The sequence below is a fragment of the Abrus precatorius genome, unplaced genomic scaffold, assembly GCF_003935025.1.
Source record: "Abrus precatorius isolate BTA unplaced genomic scaffold, Abrus_2018 Scaffold10, whole genome shotgun sequence".
Taxonomy (NCBI): Eukaryota; Viridiplantae; Streptophyta; class Magnoliopsida; order Fabales; family Fabaceae; genus Abrus; species Abrus precatorius.
This window is the reverse complement of record NW_020874292.1, coordinates 3,539,994-3,558,040: the sequence shown is the minus strand read 5'-3', so window position 1 is coordinate 3,558,040 and position 18,047 is coordinate 3,539,994. Positions and strand designations below refer to the sequence as shown.

General features: G+C 31.6%; 2 protein-coding genes and 1 non-coding gene across 3 annotated transcripts; 1 reads left to right on the top strand and 2 right to left on the bottom strand.

Annotated features, from left to right (window-relative positions):
- Positions 1-7,012: 7,012 nt before the first annotated feature.
- LOC113852746 (mediator of RNA polymerase II transcription subunit 30) lies at positions 7,013-10,852 on the bottom strand. The gene is made up of 3 exons (XM_027483106.1): positions 10,362-10,852; positions 8,165-8,254; positions 7,013-7,725 (listed from the first exon to the last, which is right to left on the bottom strand). Exons 1-3 carry the CDS (start codon positions 10,737-10,739, stop codon positions 7,627-7,629), a joined length of 567 nt encoding a protein of 188 aa, XP_027338907.1. The 5' UTR covers positions 10,740-10,852; the 3' UTR covers positions 7,013-7,626.
- Positions 10,853-10,907: 55 nt separating this feature from the next.
- TRNAS-UGA lies at positions 10,908-10,989 on the bottom strand. Its single transcript has one exon. It is a non-coding gene; the product is annotated as a tRNA-Ser (tRNA).
- Positions 10,990-11,687: 698 nt separating this feature from the next.
- LOC113852685 (thylakoid lumenal 17.9 kDa protein, chloroplastic) lies at positions 11,688-13,669 on the top strand. Its single transcript, XM_027483029.1, has 4 exons — positions 11,688-12,020; positions 12,249-12,363; positions 12,539-12,608; positions 12,999-13,669. The coding sequence occupies exons 1-4, from the start codon at positions 11,764-11,766 to the stop codon at positions 13,217-13,219; spliced, it is 663 nt and encodes a 220-aa protein (XP_027338830.1). The 5' UTR covers positions 11,688-11,763; the 3' UTR covers positions 13,220-13,669.
- Positions 13,670-18,047: the final 4,378 nt, after the last annotated feature.

Genomic DNA, 18,047 nt, shown 5'->3' with positions numbered 1-18,047 from the left:
ATTATTATATTTTTATTTATATAAATTTATTAATTAAAATAAATAAAATATTGTTCTCAATTATTGTTAGTGCTATTATTAATATTGTTGTCTATTAAGCCTGGATGTGGACAAATTCTTCATGTGACCTATAGTGAATATAAAATTTAGAAAATAGACTAATCCTTGAATATTAGCAGTCTTTTTATAAACTGTTAATACAAGGGAGAGCAATCTAATTAATATGGTTTTGTAGCAATTAAAAAAGAAATAAATCTTAAACCATGTTAATAATATGATTGTATCTAATAAAAGAAAACAAATCTTAAATGATGATATTATCCATTAAAAGAAAACAAATCTTAAATAAAGAAAAGAAATCTTGAAAGTAAATGAAACTTAAATATACTATCTTGGTGTTGCATTTGCTATTGTTGTCTTCCTTTTTTTTTTTTTTTTTTTTTTATTTTGTTGACCCACAAATGTGTTCACAAGAACACATAGTTACTACCCTACTCAACTTTAAGCTTGTCCTAAAGTTCAATTTTGGAAAACTTATTAGAAGTTATTAAGTAATTTCCATGTTGCATCAATGTACTAAGAGTTCACGATTGTCTTGCTTCAATTTGCTATGACAAATAGATTCAAGGGTTGGTAAGGTTTTGTGGTCACATAGCGATGGTAATGTATTTGCAATAAGTAGGTTGGGATTTTGTACTCTTTTGAGAGGAAAAAAATTGAAATACATCTTGGGTGCAATTGTCTATTGGAAGTACAATCTTATAATAAATAATTTTGACTCGAACAATGATTTTGAAAGGATCAAAGTATTTGGACAAGAATTTGTGATGTTCATGTTTCATAACTGTGAGTTAGTGATATAGTTAAAGGCCCAGCCATACCTAATCTCCAACTGCAAAGGTCAACTCTCTATGTTGATAATCATAAGTAGCTTTAATTCATTGTTAGGCTTGACAATGTTTAGTACAAGCATCACAAAGCACCACATCTCTTTCGTAGAATGTTGTACCAATAACTTCAAGTCAAGTAGACCCTATGGAATAAGACAACAATCAAAGAGGTTCTCTATCATAGACCAACTAGAAAGCAGTGATACCAAAGTATTGTTGTAGTACTCATCCAAAAGGACCCAGCAATCCATTGTCATAGATGATTGCTAGTGAGGCTCATGAGGACACGATTAAGGACAAGAGAAACAATGTACTTAAAGAACTTGAAGGACCTATAACTATAACAAGAACTAAGAAGGCTAAGGAGACTTTAAAGCAAGTAGTAGCAATAATTTTTTAAGCTACCCTTAAATTGAAAAACTTGGAGCCTAAATTGGTTCATTGCATTGTTCCAATTGAAGACCCATGATGCTAGAAGGTTTGCTAGTATTTTTAATTTTTATTGTTTTTAAGAAAAAAAATATTATATGCTACTAAATAAAGTTTGTCATAAGTTTAAATAAGTTGCCATATAGGCATACAAATTTAGTCCAATAATTTTTTGTTGTTGTTATTTTTTTTTATTTTCACTATGTTTTAAATGGGTTGGCCAGGGGCGGCCTAAGGCCTAGGCAAGTAAGGCAAGGGCTTTAGGCCCCCCAATTTTTTTTTAGTTTTAATATACCTCTAAAAATTAAAAAAATTAATTTAATTTTTTTTAATTCAAATATTTAATTTAATTAAATTTTTATTGATATTACAAATAATATTTAATTAACTATAATTCTCAATTAATAATAATAAATTATTTTATTAATAAAAAACACTTCATTTTTAAATTTGCTTTAGGCCTAAAAACTCTTGAGCCGCCACTGGTATTCACATTTACATCAATGAAAGGGGGCTTGGATTATCAATCAAAAACTTTGTGTGAGAGTAATTCTCCTAGGTTCTTGGCTAAACCAATTCTTAGACTTATCAAAAACTTTCCATTCTTCTTGTGGCGTCTTTGTGGCTTATCTTTCTTCCTGAAAGTGGCGCCACCTATTATCACTACCACCTTTCCTTCAAAACTTTAAACTTTCCAATTTTTGTCCAAAAATATGTCCTGATTATAACTTCCATTCTACAACTCCTTTTTCAATGATTCTTGGGTCAAAACTACTTAAAAAACTGTGAGGATTCACCCGTTTTGGTCCCGTTCAATTATGAGTTCTACAACTTGAGATACAGTTATGAGTTTGTCAACGAAATTCTCAAACTCTTTTGCATTTCTCAACCTACAAAGGTCCTATTCTAGAATTCCAGTAAAGGAATTCCTATCAGAGGCAAAGAAGGTACACTTTAATTCTATGATTGAGTGCTTTTGTTTGGCCATCAAATTGGGGGTAGTAAGTGGAAGAGAAAGCTAACTTGGATCTACGAAGGCTAAACAATTCTTTTCATAAAAGACTAAGGAAAATCTTGTCATGATATAAAACTATAGTTTTAGAAAAACCATGAAAATAAAATACTTTGACGAAGAAAACTGTAGCAATAAATATAACACTAAATGGATGAGTCAAAGGTAAAAACCGGGCATACTTTGAAAGCTTGTCAACCATCGCCATAAGGATTGTTTTACCCAGAGTCTTTAGAAGGCCTTTCACAAAGTCCGTTGCGATATCAACCTAGATTTAGTGAGGAATAGAGAAAGGTTGAAAGATGGCCTACAAGCTACAAACTTTACCATTTGTGGTGCTGACATATGAAAAAGTTATAAACAAATTCTAATGCAACATGTTGTTAATGTACATATACTATAAGCATTTAGTTATGAATATACTTTCTTTCTATCACAAGTTTATTTTAATAAATGAGCTATTTCAAATTAAATTATTTTTATAAGAATATGTTGATGTCCTTAAAATAGTGCATTATATGATATCAAGTACATGACTTGATTGTAAGATATTTCTTAATAATATTCTTAAATATCCCTAGTCAAGTATTATTATTAGGACAATATAATGCGTTAAGACTAGTATGTGAATTGTAACATCCTTATTAAAATTCCAATTCTTTTTCTTAATATTCTATAATATCTTGAAATATACTTGATAAAATTTGTAAAGGTTTTGAATACCTTTAGAAAAATTTTGCAGATATGTGAATATAAACTGATGAAGGTTAGCAATTTTTAAAACTTGATTGGAGTAAAAGTCTCATTAATGATGGAGTTATTGAATATTACATATAAAACTTAAACCATTGTTATAATAAAAATTATTGAAATGTCATAAGTTCTAAATAGAAATCCAATTAATACTACTACAATGCTCTAAATAAATTAATCCTGATAGAATACTTCTTTTTACACAATCATTTGCGAGTATGATCTTAGATTGGATCTGTCTTTTACTTAAAAATGTTCGTAAGGATGAGCTTTTTTGCCGATTAAACTTTCATTTTAATATTAAAATTTTACTGACATAGAAAATATTTTTTAGTACATTAAACATCAAATTAGAATTTATTTATAAAATCATTCTAAATCAAATAGGAAACGTTCATATACATCATTCATCACTCAATCAAATAACATCTATTTTTCCTTTATTTAACATAATCAATTTCTTGCTTTATCAACATGGTCATTTAATTTCTCAATTCATGCCACTTTAATCACTTTAATTCCAAAATATTTATCAAATAAGAGTACTTCTAGCTACTCCCGGGCCTTTAAATCGTTGCCAATATATTTTTCCTAGTTATGATGGACTTATGCTATCATAGATATTTGTTGTTCACCGCCACACACGGATACAGCGTGTGCTTTATTAGATATTCATAGCAAAGATATAGTCAGAAGATCAATCAAGAAATGAGCATAAGGTCTATGAATAGTTTCACTATCAATCGTGTACACTTAAGCTATTAGCATTCATCACCCTCATTTTCTCTAGATATCCCAAATCACCTCCAGATTCTATACCTCTATTATATCTCTAAACAATCGATGCGGTAACTCAAACATGGCACATCACAATCATATTGTTCCAATACACGTGTTGCAATTACGCTAATCAATGTATTACAACGTATGTGTTACAATCTCACACGTCGATGTATTATAGCACATATATTATAATCACATCAATCAGTGTTCTTGTGACACATATCAATTACTTCTTTTTTCTCTTTGCTTATACTTTTCTAGTATTTTTACACATCACACTTTTCATCAATTTCCACTAGTAACATCTTTTCCTACAATTTCTTTTACTTTACACTTTCTTAGCAATTCGCAGATATTCACATCATTCTCATTAATTACTTTCACTGTCAATCAAACTTCCTTCATCTCTTTCACTTTATTCATTTTTATTGACTCATGTCCACAATACATACATTTAGGCTTAATTCAATTTTAACACATATCAAATAAAATATCTTCTATCATTCAAAAACACTCAAATCATTCATATGCAGTCAAGTTTCTCAATCCCCATATAATTATAAACCAGGAAAATATCACACAACCTCAATACAACGCGCCAAAGGTTGGACACCTCCGAACTTTGACCAATTACGCAATTCAGAAAATATCTTGTCTAAAATCATACTCTCTCAGTCTTCAATAGGTCTTCTACCCTAAAGTGTGGCATCATATAATATTTAAAATATATCTATTACCTAAAATATCATATAGAACCTTTGTTATATACAATTAATATTCAATAACGAGTTATAATACTTCTTCAAACAATTCAGTCCAGAATTTTGTGTAAAATCACATTTAAATAGTTCTAAAATCAATCATAAATTTTTCACGCCAAAAATCCATTTCTAACATTATAATTTTTAGAAAATACTTCAAATTTATTAATCAAAATAGAGTATTCTAAATTTCTTAGGCTAATCATACAACTAGAACTTAGGGTTTAAGGTTAGCTCCCCTTACCTAGAAATAGATCCCAGAGACTACGTTCTTTGTGAGCTCTAAAAGGAAACTTCACGTCTTTTCTAAGAATACTACCTAAAGACTATAGTTCTTCGTAATATCGTAAGGCAAGCTACTTAAGTGCAATAGACGTTGGAGCTCATATCTAAGAGAGACCTTGAGTGATAGGAGGCTTTCTCTAGGGAGAGAGAGAACAGAGAAAGCAGAGAGGGAGAAGTGATTTTAGTGAGAAATAAAATTTCTCAATGCTAAATTCCTTAAATATCATTCAAACCTACGCATTCTTGCTTAAGCAAGATCATTCTAGTTTGAGAAAATTCTTCCTCGCTTGAGCGAGAAAATTAGATAATAGTTTTTCTGATATTCTTGCCTGAGCAAGAATAGATCCCGAGAACTTCCTATTTTTTCTATGACTCCTTGCCTAGGCGTAGCTCGCCTAGGCAAGCTGCTTCTTGCTTAAGCGAGACCTCTTCTCATATGAGCGAGAGAACAGTTGGGGTGACTCGATCTTCTCTTACTTAAGCGAGAATGCTCCAAAAAGTTCAATTCTAAAAATATTTGTTTCGCTTAAGTGAGAAACTCTGCACCCACCTTCTTATTTTTCCTCAAAAACAAGAGAATAAAAATGAGGGTGTTACATGAATGAGCTAATAATCAAATCTCATATATCATAAATATAGATATCAAGTCATCACATAGATACACATTAAGAGTAATGATGTATTAGATTGATCCACCATGAGAACATTGCATGGGTCGTTTTATGAGTGTTATAAATGGTTCTTATATATATATATATATATTGAGATTCCTACATGATGTGTGATATGTTTTGCCATGACCTATTTTTTGGTAGACTAAAATGGGGCGGGTGAATGGGTCCAAAACATTCAGCCCATTGCTATTTTTAGCAAGCTAGACAGTTGATCTATCGAACTAAACATAATTTAACACCCTAATAAGGTCTTTTGATAAAGTTAAATTACAAAATGCATGACCATGCTCAGTAAAATAAAAATAAGATATTTGTTTGAAACAATTTTCTCAGGTATCAAGAAAATTAAATTGGACTCTACAAGGTGACACATTTCATGCCCATAAGATCAAAATCTATGTAAGGCATAGGATCAAAATCGGGTGTAGGCCAACAAACTTAGGGGTTAGGTGATTTACAAAGTGGGTGATTGGTTTTTCTTGAAGTTGCAACCATTCATATTGCGATTACTAGCTAAGAAAGCAAATGCTAAGCTAAATCCTAAGTTCTATGAGCCCTTTCAGATTTTAGATCGTCATTGACCAAGTTGCATATAAGTTTCAGTTAAGTGAGCATAGCCAGATATACCATGTTTTTCATGTGTCTCTCCTCAAACTAACAATGCATAATGCCCCCACACCACAACCTTTGCTTCCCATGTTATTCAAGGAGCATGTTCTAGATGTAACCCCATACTAGCTAACTGATATAAGGATTACCTGCCAAGGAGAGTTAGAAGTTCTCAGATGAAAACAGTTCCTAGAGTGTGAAAATAACTAGGAATCTGCTACCATAATCCAATAGGTTTCTATAAGGTGGCTCTTTAGGGAGGGGATAGGGGGGAAGAGGAGTATTGATATCACGATATGTTCAGAAAGGTATATCATAGGAAGAAATGGAAGGGAATTGGTGGGAAATTGAATAAATAGCCGTTGAGGGATAGAGCAGCAGTAATTTGCAATTTTCTGTATAAATTGTGTGTGATGAAATTAGTATAAGATATGTTTTTTAGTAATTATCCTTGGGAAAGGTTAGGAAAGTAGAGCTCTCTCAAATGACTCAGGAATAGTTAGTGTACAAATTCTGCCTAAGTTCTAAATCTCTGTCTACCTGTTGGTTTCGGAATTAGGATTCTTCAATAAGATTTCAAGAACTATTTTTCTGTATTCTATACCAGTCCTATGAGTCGGGGTCCAAGTTGAAAACGATGAGGGTGCCTTGGTTTAGAGGATCGGGAGGACATAGTGAGCCCAAATGGGGCGCCCAACAACGAGTTCGTGGGCTGGCAGTGCGCATGGAATTGAGGGTAGTCGTGCATGCTGATGGTGGAGGCAATTTTTGCATGGCAAAGATAGTAAAAGTGAACGGTGACAAAACCGTGACGTAGAGAATCCATTTGGCATACAAACTTTTGAAAGAAAATCTTGTACGAGATACTGCTCTATTTCCTTATCCTTCAATCTTTAACCCCAAAATAAAGAAGTGGAAGATACTTTTCACATTAAACTATGTAACTACCTTCCAGTTCCTTCTCCAAATATTTTTCAAATCCAAATGAAGAGATCGGAAACATAAAATGCAGTGTATTCTCTAACTTCAAGACAAAACTGTTTACAATTTCTGACAACAATCAAATGAAGTATTCAATCAAATTGTCAAAGATTGGCAGCAGATTGCTATTTTATAAAACTAACGAGAAAAAATCTACAAAATACAAGCCCATTGAACAAACAGTTTCAGACAATCTCTCTGAGTTTTCCTCATCCTCATCTAGTGAAGAAACTGACCGCGAAGCTTGGGCACATGCGGGTGATTTGCTCATGTGAGGAGGCTCTTGGGCATCTCAGAAGCCATAGTTTCAGAATAAGAACATGTTGAGATCAAATGATGCAACTTCCAGTTGTAAAATATCAAGAAGCATTATTACCATTTACTGTACCCTGGATCAGGTTTCCATTTTTAAGTACCACTTTACAAATTTAAGCACTCAACCATACACTTCAGGTTGATAAAGGACTTTGCCATGTAGAAATATCAGTGATAAGATCACGCAATTGATTTATGAGTATCTTCAAGTGCAAGTTCTTGCCTGCAAGTTCCTGCATTTATGAACAGAAGTTCAACGTTTAAAAAACTAATATACAGTCTGTCAACAACTTCAGTCCAGAACCAAAATTCTGTATTTTTTCGAAGTAAAAACCTTAAAAAAAAAACTGCCCTGTTTTTCTAAAGCTGAAAATAGTAGCATTGTAAAAAAAGCTCTAAAATAAAGTATTATATAATCACTTTTTTAAAGCTCCTAAAACTAACGAGCCATAAATTGCTTCAGTGATAGGCTAAAAATCCAAAACTTATAAGAATCTCATTAGATTCTGTTAACTGTTGGTGACATTACAAGTTGAAAACTATGTTTCTGAATCACAACAAACTATAAAATATGAGCCTAAAACAATAATTTCGAAGTTCAGGATTTGTAAATAACATGACCGAGGATAGAGAGGGGTTAATAAATTTTATTAAAACATTATTCCAACCTACCCTTCTTAGAGAAGAGGCTTGCTCTTCCAACTTCTCAATTTCAGCTTCATCTGCAGGGCTAGCTGCTGAACCAGTGTCAAACGCTTTTGCCTATAATACTAAGCAAATTAGTTTAAATGGGAAAATATTTCACTGGACAAAATAATAGTTGTAAAGCTAACAATAGGATGCATAGAAATAAATATTCAAGCAAAACAATGAACCAGTGATATATATATTTATATAAGATATGAATCTGTGTACTGATATTTTCTTAAGTAATAAGTATCATCTCACATAGTATGAATTCAATGTATAAGGGAGAAATTGTGATTTCTGAATAGAACTTTCTTTTACTATATCGTCTTTTCCAAAGTAATAACTTCAATTCTAGTCAATGGCAAAATAATATAGCAAAAACATGCTTTCGAACTAGGAATTTATAGCAAGTGATTTGTCCTCCCAGTAATTTTGATATCCCCTTAAAATTGTGGGTAATATTTCAATATGGGTTTGTCAAAAAGTTTTCCATGTAAAACATAGTTGTTAATAGCATGCTAGCGGCACTATCGTGTCGGCATGGAGCAGCAGTTGGCCACCACATTGCAGGGTGTTTGTCTCGCAGTAGTTTGTGGCCAGAACAGGGAGGAGAAGTCACGGGTGCTATTGCGCAATATTGAGGAAAGGAAGAAACCCTTTTCAGTTTTTACTGAAATGATTAATTTAAAGGTCACTTACCCTTGATAAAACATATATTTCATAAAATTGATTTCATCTTCCTCCACACTCTTCCTCTCTGCACAAAAAGTCAAGACCTCAGCATTGCAGTTTCTCCCCTCCTCACCTGTTCCATTTCACTGGAAAAATCAGCTAGTTCAGAGGCTCACCCCACTCTATTTCTCCAGAGAAATCAGATTTTCTGACATCTCCTCTGCTTTTCTGTTCAATGGAGAAATCAACTTCTCTGAAGGCTCACTGACTCCATTTCACCGGATAAATCAGCATTTCCAGCGTCTGTTTTGCTTTTCTACTTGAGCTCTATTTTACTGTTCACTGATCATTCTTGCTTTGCTGTTCAAATTCTGTTTAGCATTTTTTTTTAATATAACATCCATGTTGTAGTGTTTTTCACTTTTACACTGTTACTTGGAATGATGATTATATAATCTTGAGAATTTCTTGAGAATTTCTTGAGCATTTATGTTAAAATTCTGTGTACATAACATATTATATATGCATATTATAAATTTTTAAATAGCAGTCATCCCACTATGTACTATTCCGCTACAGCGTTTTAGGGGTCAATCACTATTTGCTGCTATCCAAGATTAGCAACTATGATGTAAAATGCATTCCTAATTTTTTTAGCCACCATTTTTAAAAGGACACAAATTGAACCTTAGAATAGAGATAATTGTAATGCCTTTATAAACTCTGAAAGATATGCAAGGAATTGAAATTCAAATTCACAATTCATTTGCTAAAATCTAGAGAGCAAAATACAATATAGTTACTTATTTATTCAGGGGTTTAAGGAATAAAATAGTCAGGTAGTCAGTGACAAGTCATTAATGAAACCACTCAATGCTACAGTCAGCTATGAGACATTTAGTTGCATACTTGATATTGGTGAAGCACCAGGAGGTAAACTTATGTGGTTCAAATCTCAACAACTTGACCCCCTAAACGAACAAACCATGGCATAAATTTAATCTCTAGTTCATGTGTAGAAAACCCCCAGTATGGAGTCGGTAAGCACGATTGGGTAAGTTAAAGTTGTTGAGTTGCTGATTTTTGAACCACAGTGAAGTGTCTGCAATTGACCAATAGTAGAAGGGACTTCCTAGTTCCTTAAGTTCTATATGATTATATCTCTGAACTCTGAAACTAAAGCCTTTTCAGATATCCATTCAAGGAGGTGGACTTCTCCCATTCCCCCATCCTAAATATTGTCCTTTTCGATCAACATCACAATTCAGGGCAGAGTCATTTAGCACTGTTCTTACCCTTTCCCAGTTCAATATATTTTATTGCCTTAAGTTTTCGCACATATTCCATCCAAAACTCTCGTCGATTATAAATCATGATCTCCCTGAAGTTAAAGGTTACACAAAATTGACGAATCAACAAGAATTCATTGACCAAAAACACATTTAACTGAACCGAAATATTTCAGAACGAAGCAAACATAACATAGATTCAATGGAAAGAAAATAACCTTCGGAGAGTTAGGAATGGCAGTGAGAATAGTCCGAAGCGCAGCTACGGCGTTCTTATACCGAAAGCGAGCGTCTTCCAGAGCGCCACCAGCACCGCCACTGGCAGCGCCGCTTTCGGCGTGGTGGTTGGAGGTGTCGGAGGTGGCATCCCCGTTAACGACGCCGTTTGAGGATGGGGCATTGGGAGAGGGTGAAGTAGCGGAGGGAGAGGTGGACCACAAGACGGGGTTGCAGAGCTCGTCGTTCATCGAAGAGAGAATCTGAAAAGCGTACTCAATGGTTTCTTCGAGGTACTTCTGGCCTTCCATGGCTAGCTCTTGCGTCGTTTTGGGGCTACTTGACCTTGACATCACGCCGTTCACCGACTGTTCTTCCATTCAAATACCAATCTATGTTTTGGTACGCAAAAACGATGAGATTGAGAATTTGTAAAACCCTACCTCTAATCCCAGATGGGAGTGATGGAGGAGACACTACGAAACCTAAACCTAATGATTGAAAAACAGAGAATGGAGAATTAAAAAATAAAAAGTAATAAAAAAAAACGTCGACAGCAGGATTCGAACCTGCGCGGGCGAAACCCAGCAGATTTCAAGTCTGCCTCCTTAACCACTCGGACATATCGACGGTGGTGCCCACGCTTATTAACATCCGCTTTTAAATTATAACTTAATTTAAAAAGAAATATAATAACTAGATTATTTAGCCTAGCGAGTATTTATAAGAATAATTTATAGCTCTTGTAAATTTATAAATTTATTTTTAAAAACTATAATTAAGTTTATTAAACAAGTCTTATATAAAAGATAAATATAAATATTTAATTAATTATATTTTAAATTTATTCTTAATATACATTTTAAACAAATATTTGTAAAAATTGAATTGACATATCTATTAAATAATCTCATACTAAGGAACTTGTTCTAAAAAATAAGTTAAATGATTTAAAAAAATGTATAGTTCTTTCATTTTATTTTATTTTTTTGTGAGGGTTTTCAGTTTAAAAGTTTTAAAATCACTTTTAATAAATAATGATAATAAATATCTCTAACGTGCACAGACTAAAATTTTAGCTTTATTAGTTAATAAAAGTCCACTAAAAACAGAGTTGACATGATTAATTTTTCACTTTCGATGTCCCAAAATTTTTCATTGACATCATTATACTATATCGCCATTTAAAAATCAAAGATAATTAATTAATTCTCCATTGGTGACCCAAAATGTGAAATTGTACAATGTTATCCTCTCAAACCACTTTTTACTCTCTGATGGTTATGTGGGAAAGGCTGGAGTAAATAAACTGGTGTGTTTGAGAAGTTAAAACTAGAAAAAGAGAATGATGGAGCCAAGTTGATAGAGGGTGGAGAATGCAGTGGACAGAGGACACCATAAATCATGAGCTTGATTAGTCTTGTATCTCCTCTTGCATCTTGCACAAACACCATTCCTAAACTGAAAACTCACATTCCAATTCCAAACCTTGGAGTTGGACAAAGGGTCCTACCTAATCTCTTTTCTTTGGCCCTTGCTTTGACCTTAACCTCTCCTTTACCTTCTCATGCAATCCCTTCCCTCAATTCTCAATCCCCTCCACTCTCCCTAACCACTCCTTTTTCTCAATCCAAGAGCTTGGAGGTTGGACTAGAAAATGGGTATGTAAAATATTCTTCATGACTTACCCTTTTGCCTCAATTGTAGAATCCCATTTACTAAACTGCATTTTCTCAGCTTCTGAATTATGCTTAATTTTAGAGCATATAATGACTTTCTAATATATATTATGTCATACATACTGTTGTTTCTTACAGAAGTGGATTGCATGCTTGATTATAATACCATTGTTTATTATCACCGATATTTTGTGTACCATTATTTTTCAGAAAAATTAGACCTTGTCCATCAATCAATCCAGGTTGTATATCAACAAATCCCAAATCATCATCTTTTGCGTTTCCTTGGCGGATTCCAGCGAATTCCTCGGATGATGCTATTCAGGTTTCTAAACCACCATTCAGAAGTCAATAGCACCCATATTTTCATTTACTCTATTATGACTGTTTATATTTTATAACTTTCCTTGTATGCTTGTTCGCATGTGAGTTATGTCTTGCCATTCCTGAGGTATTTCTCCAGTATTTTCTACCTTTTCATTATTTTTTTTATGTTCCAGAAACTACGTGAAGCAATCCTGAAGACCCAGAAAAATGTGAAATTCCAGCTTGTGGAAGATACTCCAGATGGTAATACATGCTCAGTGTAACATGCTTTGCTCAATTTTTAGATCAATTTAGAAATAATAGCTGATTAGCAACAGAATAGACACATACAGGGATATAAATAGAAGAAAGAGGACTGTTAGAGAAACATTAAATTACAAAGTAAGAAAGAGTGACCGCATGATTTTTATAGCTTTCAATAAATTTTAACCAATTAAAAAGAGTATGTTAGAGACCTGCATTTTTATCAGACTGTGGAACTGCAATGAGGAGAGAAAGGGTCATAGTCTTAGGTTTTAGATTCTAAATGATTGTTTCTAAGTCAGTCTCAGAGACATTTTTGAAGTGATTAACAAAGGTATGATCTTGCGAGCCATGGCGTATAACTTCACTTGGACTAAAATTAATGTGCAGGTCAATATCTACAAGCTGAAATTGATGGAGGATTTGGTAGAGATGTTCTTGAGTTTCTGGTGAAAGGGGATGTGGTTGCTTACAGGTGTGTGGCAACCAAAGTAACTTACGTGTACCCTTTCACTACTGCATTAGGAGATTCAAAGGGTCAAGAAGCAAGACTCAAGCAAATTAATTACCAGTTGGGATGGTATGCTCCAAGTTTTGATTCCATGGAATAGTGTTGTTTTGTGACTTTGTTGCCTTAGTCAATTGATCGGTGTCTAGCTAAGTGCTTTTGTTGTGATATTTTGCCTAATTTTGTGCAAATTCGTGGCCTTTGCACCTAATTATAAGAATGCTCTATAGTCTCAGACTCACCTTGGCAGAAACATTTCTTTAACAATTATTCTATTGTTTAGCTACTAAGACCATTTGTGCTAGCTTTGCTGCATTTCGCTTATAGCCTAATCATATGGTAATTACCTCTAAATCACCAAATGTACTTGAGATAAAAAGGTCCCTAGGAGGAAAATTGAAAAACATAGTTGTCATTACAGATGTTCGTGGACTAGGTAAGGTAAATCTAATCAACCCAACCAACTCAACTCAAATTAACATTATTAGACCCAATCATTTTTTAGTCAAGTTATTAGGTTTGTCTTTTTGCAAGTTGATGAACTCACACATATATATAAAAAAAAAAAATATTTTATAATATGTTCATCTTAAGATTTTGATGTGTATTTTTCAATGTAATATTTTATTAATAATTTATTATTTGAGTATAAATCAAAATTTTCTATATAAATATTGATGGACTTTTTTAATTTAATTCTATAGAATACAAATAAATAAATCTTAACTATAGATTTGATTATCTAACTCAAACTAACGAGTTAAGTGGCAATTGGCTTGGTTTGGGTCAAATATCAAAAAATGAGAAAAATTAATCCAATCCTACACATTATATTTTAATTGGGTGAGGTAAATTTGGTTTGCCAAATTCAACCTAATCCAACCTACAAACACCCTAGTTATCCCTTTTGGGTAGAACCAAAAGTGAAAGCATTAATTATTAAATGCACCTCTCTAAATGGTGGTGGAAAATTTTTCCCCCATGAAGGAAGTCTGACATAGAGGGAGGTGGAAAGCTTAATATGTATATCTTTAAAAAAAATTGCACCAAAAATGAAAAATTGGGGTAGTTATTTTTTTATGCATTCACTAATGGAAAAAATTAATCTAAAACAAATGATAAACAAATGTTATAATAATATTAAGTATTAGAATTACTTGGAACCATAAAGATTAATGAGTCAACGATTAAATGCTTTCTTAATTAATAAGAGAAAATAGTAATAAAAAAAAAAGAAACTCTTCTTGTCACTCTTTCATATGCTTTATATACGTAGTCTCAGTCTTAGTAAGATAACAATTACTATAAATTGTTTAGAAGTCTATCCAATATTATGGTTTAATCCAATAACAATAATCACAAAACCGTATTCACTAATAATAATGTTATTATAAATAAGTTCAATAACTATAATCAATCAGAATTTAACTTAAACAACATAATTTAATATTTTGACATCTAATTATTTTAGAATTAAATTAAAGTTATAACAAAAATTAATTTATGTCAATTCACACACATTAAATATCTAACATTTACAGATGCATTCCACATAATTAGATCCTTTGAGAGATGAACGAGGCCATCTCAAGTAGAAACTAAAAATTCTTGCCGAGCAAAGTGAGAGATCGAGAGTGAGAAAAATAGTGTATGAGTAAATCTTGAGTGTGAGAAAAATACACTGCTTTGAGTATGATTTCTGTGACTTTTTAAGTATTACAAAAATTGGAGCAGGTCTCACTGGGAAAAGCTGCATAATGCATGTCTAGTTTGAAGGGACGTAGAAAGATTATTACAGTTATCCATTAATGTTATCCATATGTTGCAGCCTAGGCATATCTTCTTATTGTCCCATGGTTTTTTGCGCTCGATATAATGTCAATGTTCTTTTTCAGTTGAGTGCCCCTACAATACAAGATCTAGTTTTCTTAGACATGAATTATTATTCTTTTTAACCACTTTTGGAATTTTGATTTACACGCACAAATCTTCTTGTTGAGCTCAACAATGGAACCTCCCTGTAGTTTGAGGCTCATTTTAGTTTCAACCTTGAATCTACTTATTCATAAGCAAGGCTATCAATAATATTGCCCCTTTCTGAGTTTCCTATTCTTGTTTTGACTTGAAGTTATTAATTCTATGTTACTCTTAAAAAATAACGTAAAAAACTAGTCGGTGCATTATGCCATTCATATAAAATTATTGTTGAGGTGTTATTGCATTAACTTCATGCTTCAAGAATTAGTTCTTAGCTCATTAAAACACACTTGAGTCTTGACATAGGACTAGCAGAGTAGCATTAGATACTAAAAACATGGCGCCTTAGCCATTGTTACTCCTGGTAGATATCATATGCAGTTAAAACTTAAAAAAGGATTGCAGCTTCAAAAACAAAATCAATATTGATTATTGAATTTGTTTTCTTTCCATTTCAAATCCATCTTAATTATTCATCATATGAACCAGTGTCTATAATATTTTTAACATATACAATATTTATATAACATCGCCTCTTATGATTTGGCTCCTTTAAGAATTTGACGTTAACTTCATCTTCAGAGTGGTTATTCTATCATCATTTGAATCTTCAAACTGAAAGTATGTGATTTATGTTGAGTTTTAACAGTAACACTTAACAGTTTAGCTTCAACTTGGGAGTAGTTCTTATATTGCCATTTGATTCATTGAACTGAAACTAAAGAAGTACGTTGAATTTCAACGATAACAGATTTATTGTCTGTGTTTTGCTTGATAAATGTAAAACAATGGGTTGATTTTAAACTGAAAAAGCACAGTGGATATTGTTCACTTGGAATTTGTACTAGTTTTTGTTTTCAGATGATATGTTTTTTATTCATAATTACAAGAATAACATGATTCATAATAATTTAAAATTTCTTTTCATATGAAAAATTGAAGGGATGTCACATTCATAATAATAATAATAAATAAATAAAATTTGTGTCAATACCCAAAAATTTCATTCTCCACTTTCCCTGTTTTTGACCGAGCTTTTATTTAATCAAGTAGATATTGGAATGGAGCATAATTATTAAATGGGTACACCTAATTAAGCTATGCAATAAACTATAATGTCAATACATCTTTATTTTATTGTATATTCACATTATATGAAATTTCATATCTATGATTTGTAAAATATCACCGTTAGTTTATTCATATTCTAAGCATTGACGCACTATTATAGTTATAATTAATAATATAGTCTTGTTAATTATTGTCCTTAGCCTACTGGTTAAATAATTAATAAATAATATTTATTATTATTAAAAGTCACATTAGAATGCATTGAAATAATTAGAGGAAATCCCTTTTTACATTTTTTAATAAAAAGTTTTTACTTTTGATACCAAAATTAATGCTTTATGGACACTAATTAACATTTTTTTCCTTAATTATAATATTTGACTAGAAACATTTAAAATTTGAATTTTCTAAAATGTGTATAAAGACACACATAAGAACCTATATATAATAAATTTTCAGTAAAAATATATCAATTTTTTATTTTTTATAAATTTAATTAAACACATGAACAGTATAGTAAATTTTTATACATTCATCTAATCATGGCTTGTCATACTAATAAGAATGATTACTTTTTATAATACTTAAAATAAAAATTATATCCAGAATGTATTTTAGTTGATTGATATTGTAAAAAATTCTAAAATACATTGAAATTAAACTTTTTTTTATGGTACGTCTCTGAACAGATTAAAAAAATCATTTAAAAATAATACTCAATAAAATATTGCGATCAAGTCTTCCACTTAATAACATTCTTAGAACTTTATTGTATTCTTAAAGAGGTTATATAATAAATTAAAATACTTTATATTAAAGAAATATTATGTTACAAATAATAAATCTAAAACATACTAATGTCCAAAGGATACACTAATAATTTATTCCGTCAAATATAGAGAATTCGAATTTAAGACTTGATATAAAGTTTTAAAAATTAAAAATATTTGAAATTATAAAAATTTTAGTTTTAAAAAACTTTGAAACTTATGATAATCATATTGAATAAGACATTATTTTTTAAAAATGATAACCATAATAGTGTTTTTCGGGGGCCAGATGTCTTGATATCTTAAATATAAAAGAGCAGATATTTTATAAATTGGAACGCCTTTAATAATATCTTCCAAACTTATTCATCATAAACTATAATATCTATTTCATGCCTGAAATATCTTCTTTGAAAGTACAAAACTACCATCCTTGTTATCACCATATTCAATGGTTTCAAAGTATTTTCCAGGTCATTTTTCTTAAACCACGGATATTTTCGTCCTTTCAAAATTTAGCCTCAAAACTTTGGATAAAATATTGACGGCGATGGATCATACAAGTGCGATATTTTTGAGCCCAAAAGTACACGTTATTATAACTTAAGAACACGAAGATGACTCGTAACCACTTCTACTTTATTTTTCACTCTCTAACTTCATTATTCATGTCATTTTATTCGTAACTTTGGACCAATATTCGAAAGACCATTTTTATATCATTTTCAAGTTAATTAAATTGAAAAAAGCATTCTTCTCAACATTTTTTCTTTTTACGTTTTTATGCAAATAAATAAGTCTAGTTTTCAATTTTTTTTAGTTGTATCTTTAACTTAAAAAAAGACTTCATTTTTCGTTTTTAAATTATTTTAATATATTTTAAGCTAATCTTTACAATACGTCAATGTATAATTATTTATTTGACACAGTAAATTTTCACTTAACACATTAATGACATATCTGGTCCGGTGTCCGTAAGCATCTCAAATGTACACATGCAATTTCAGTTAACATTCAAACACGTGCTACGTAGCATGTCGTAATTCAAAAGAGTTTTGTATTACTCTTAAAAGGAAACTATCAAAAGTTAGTTTCCTTCAAATTCATCAATTC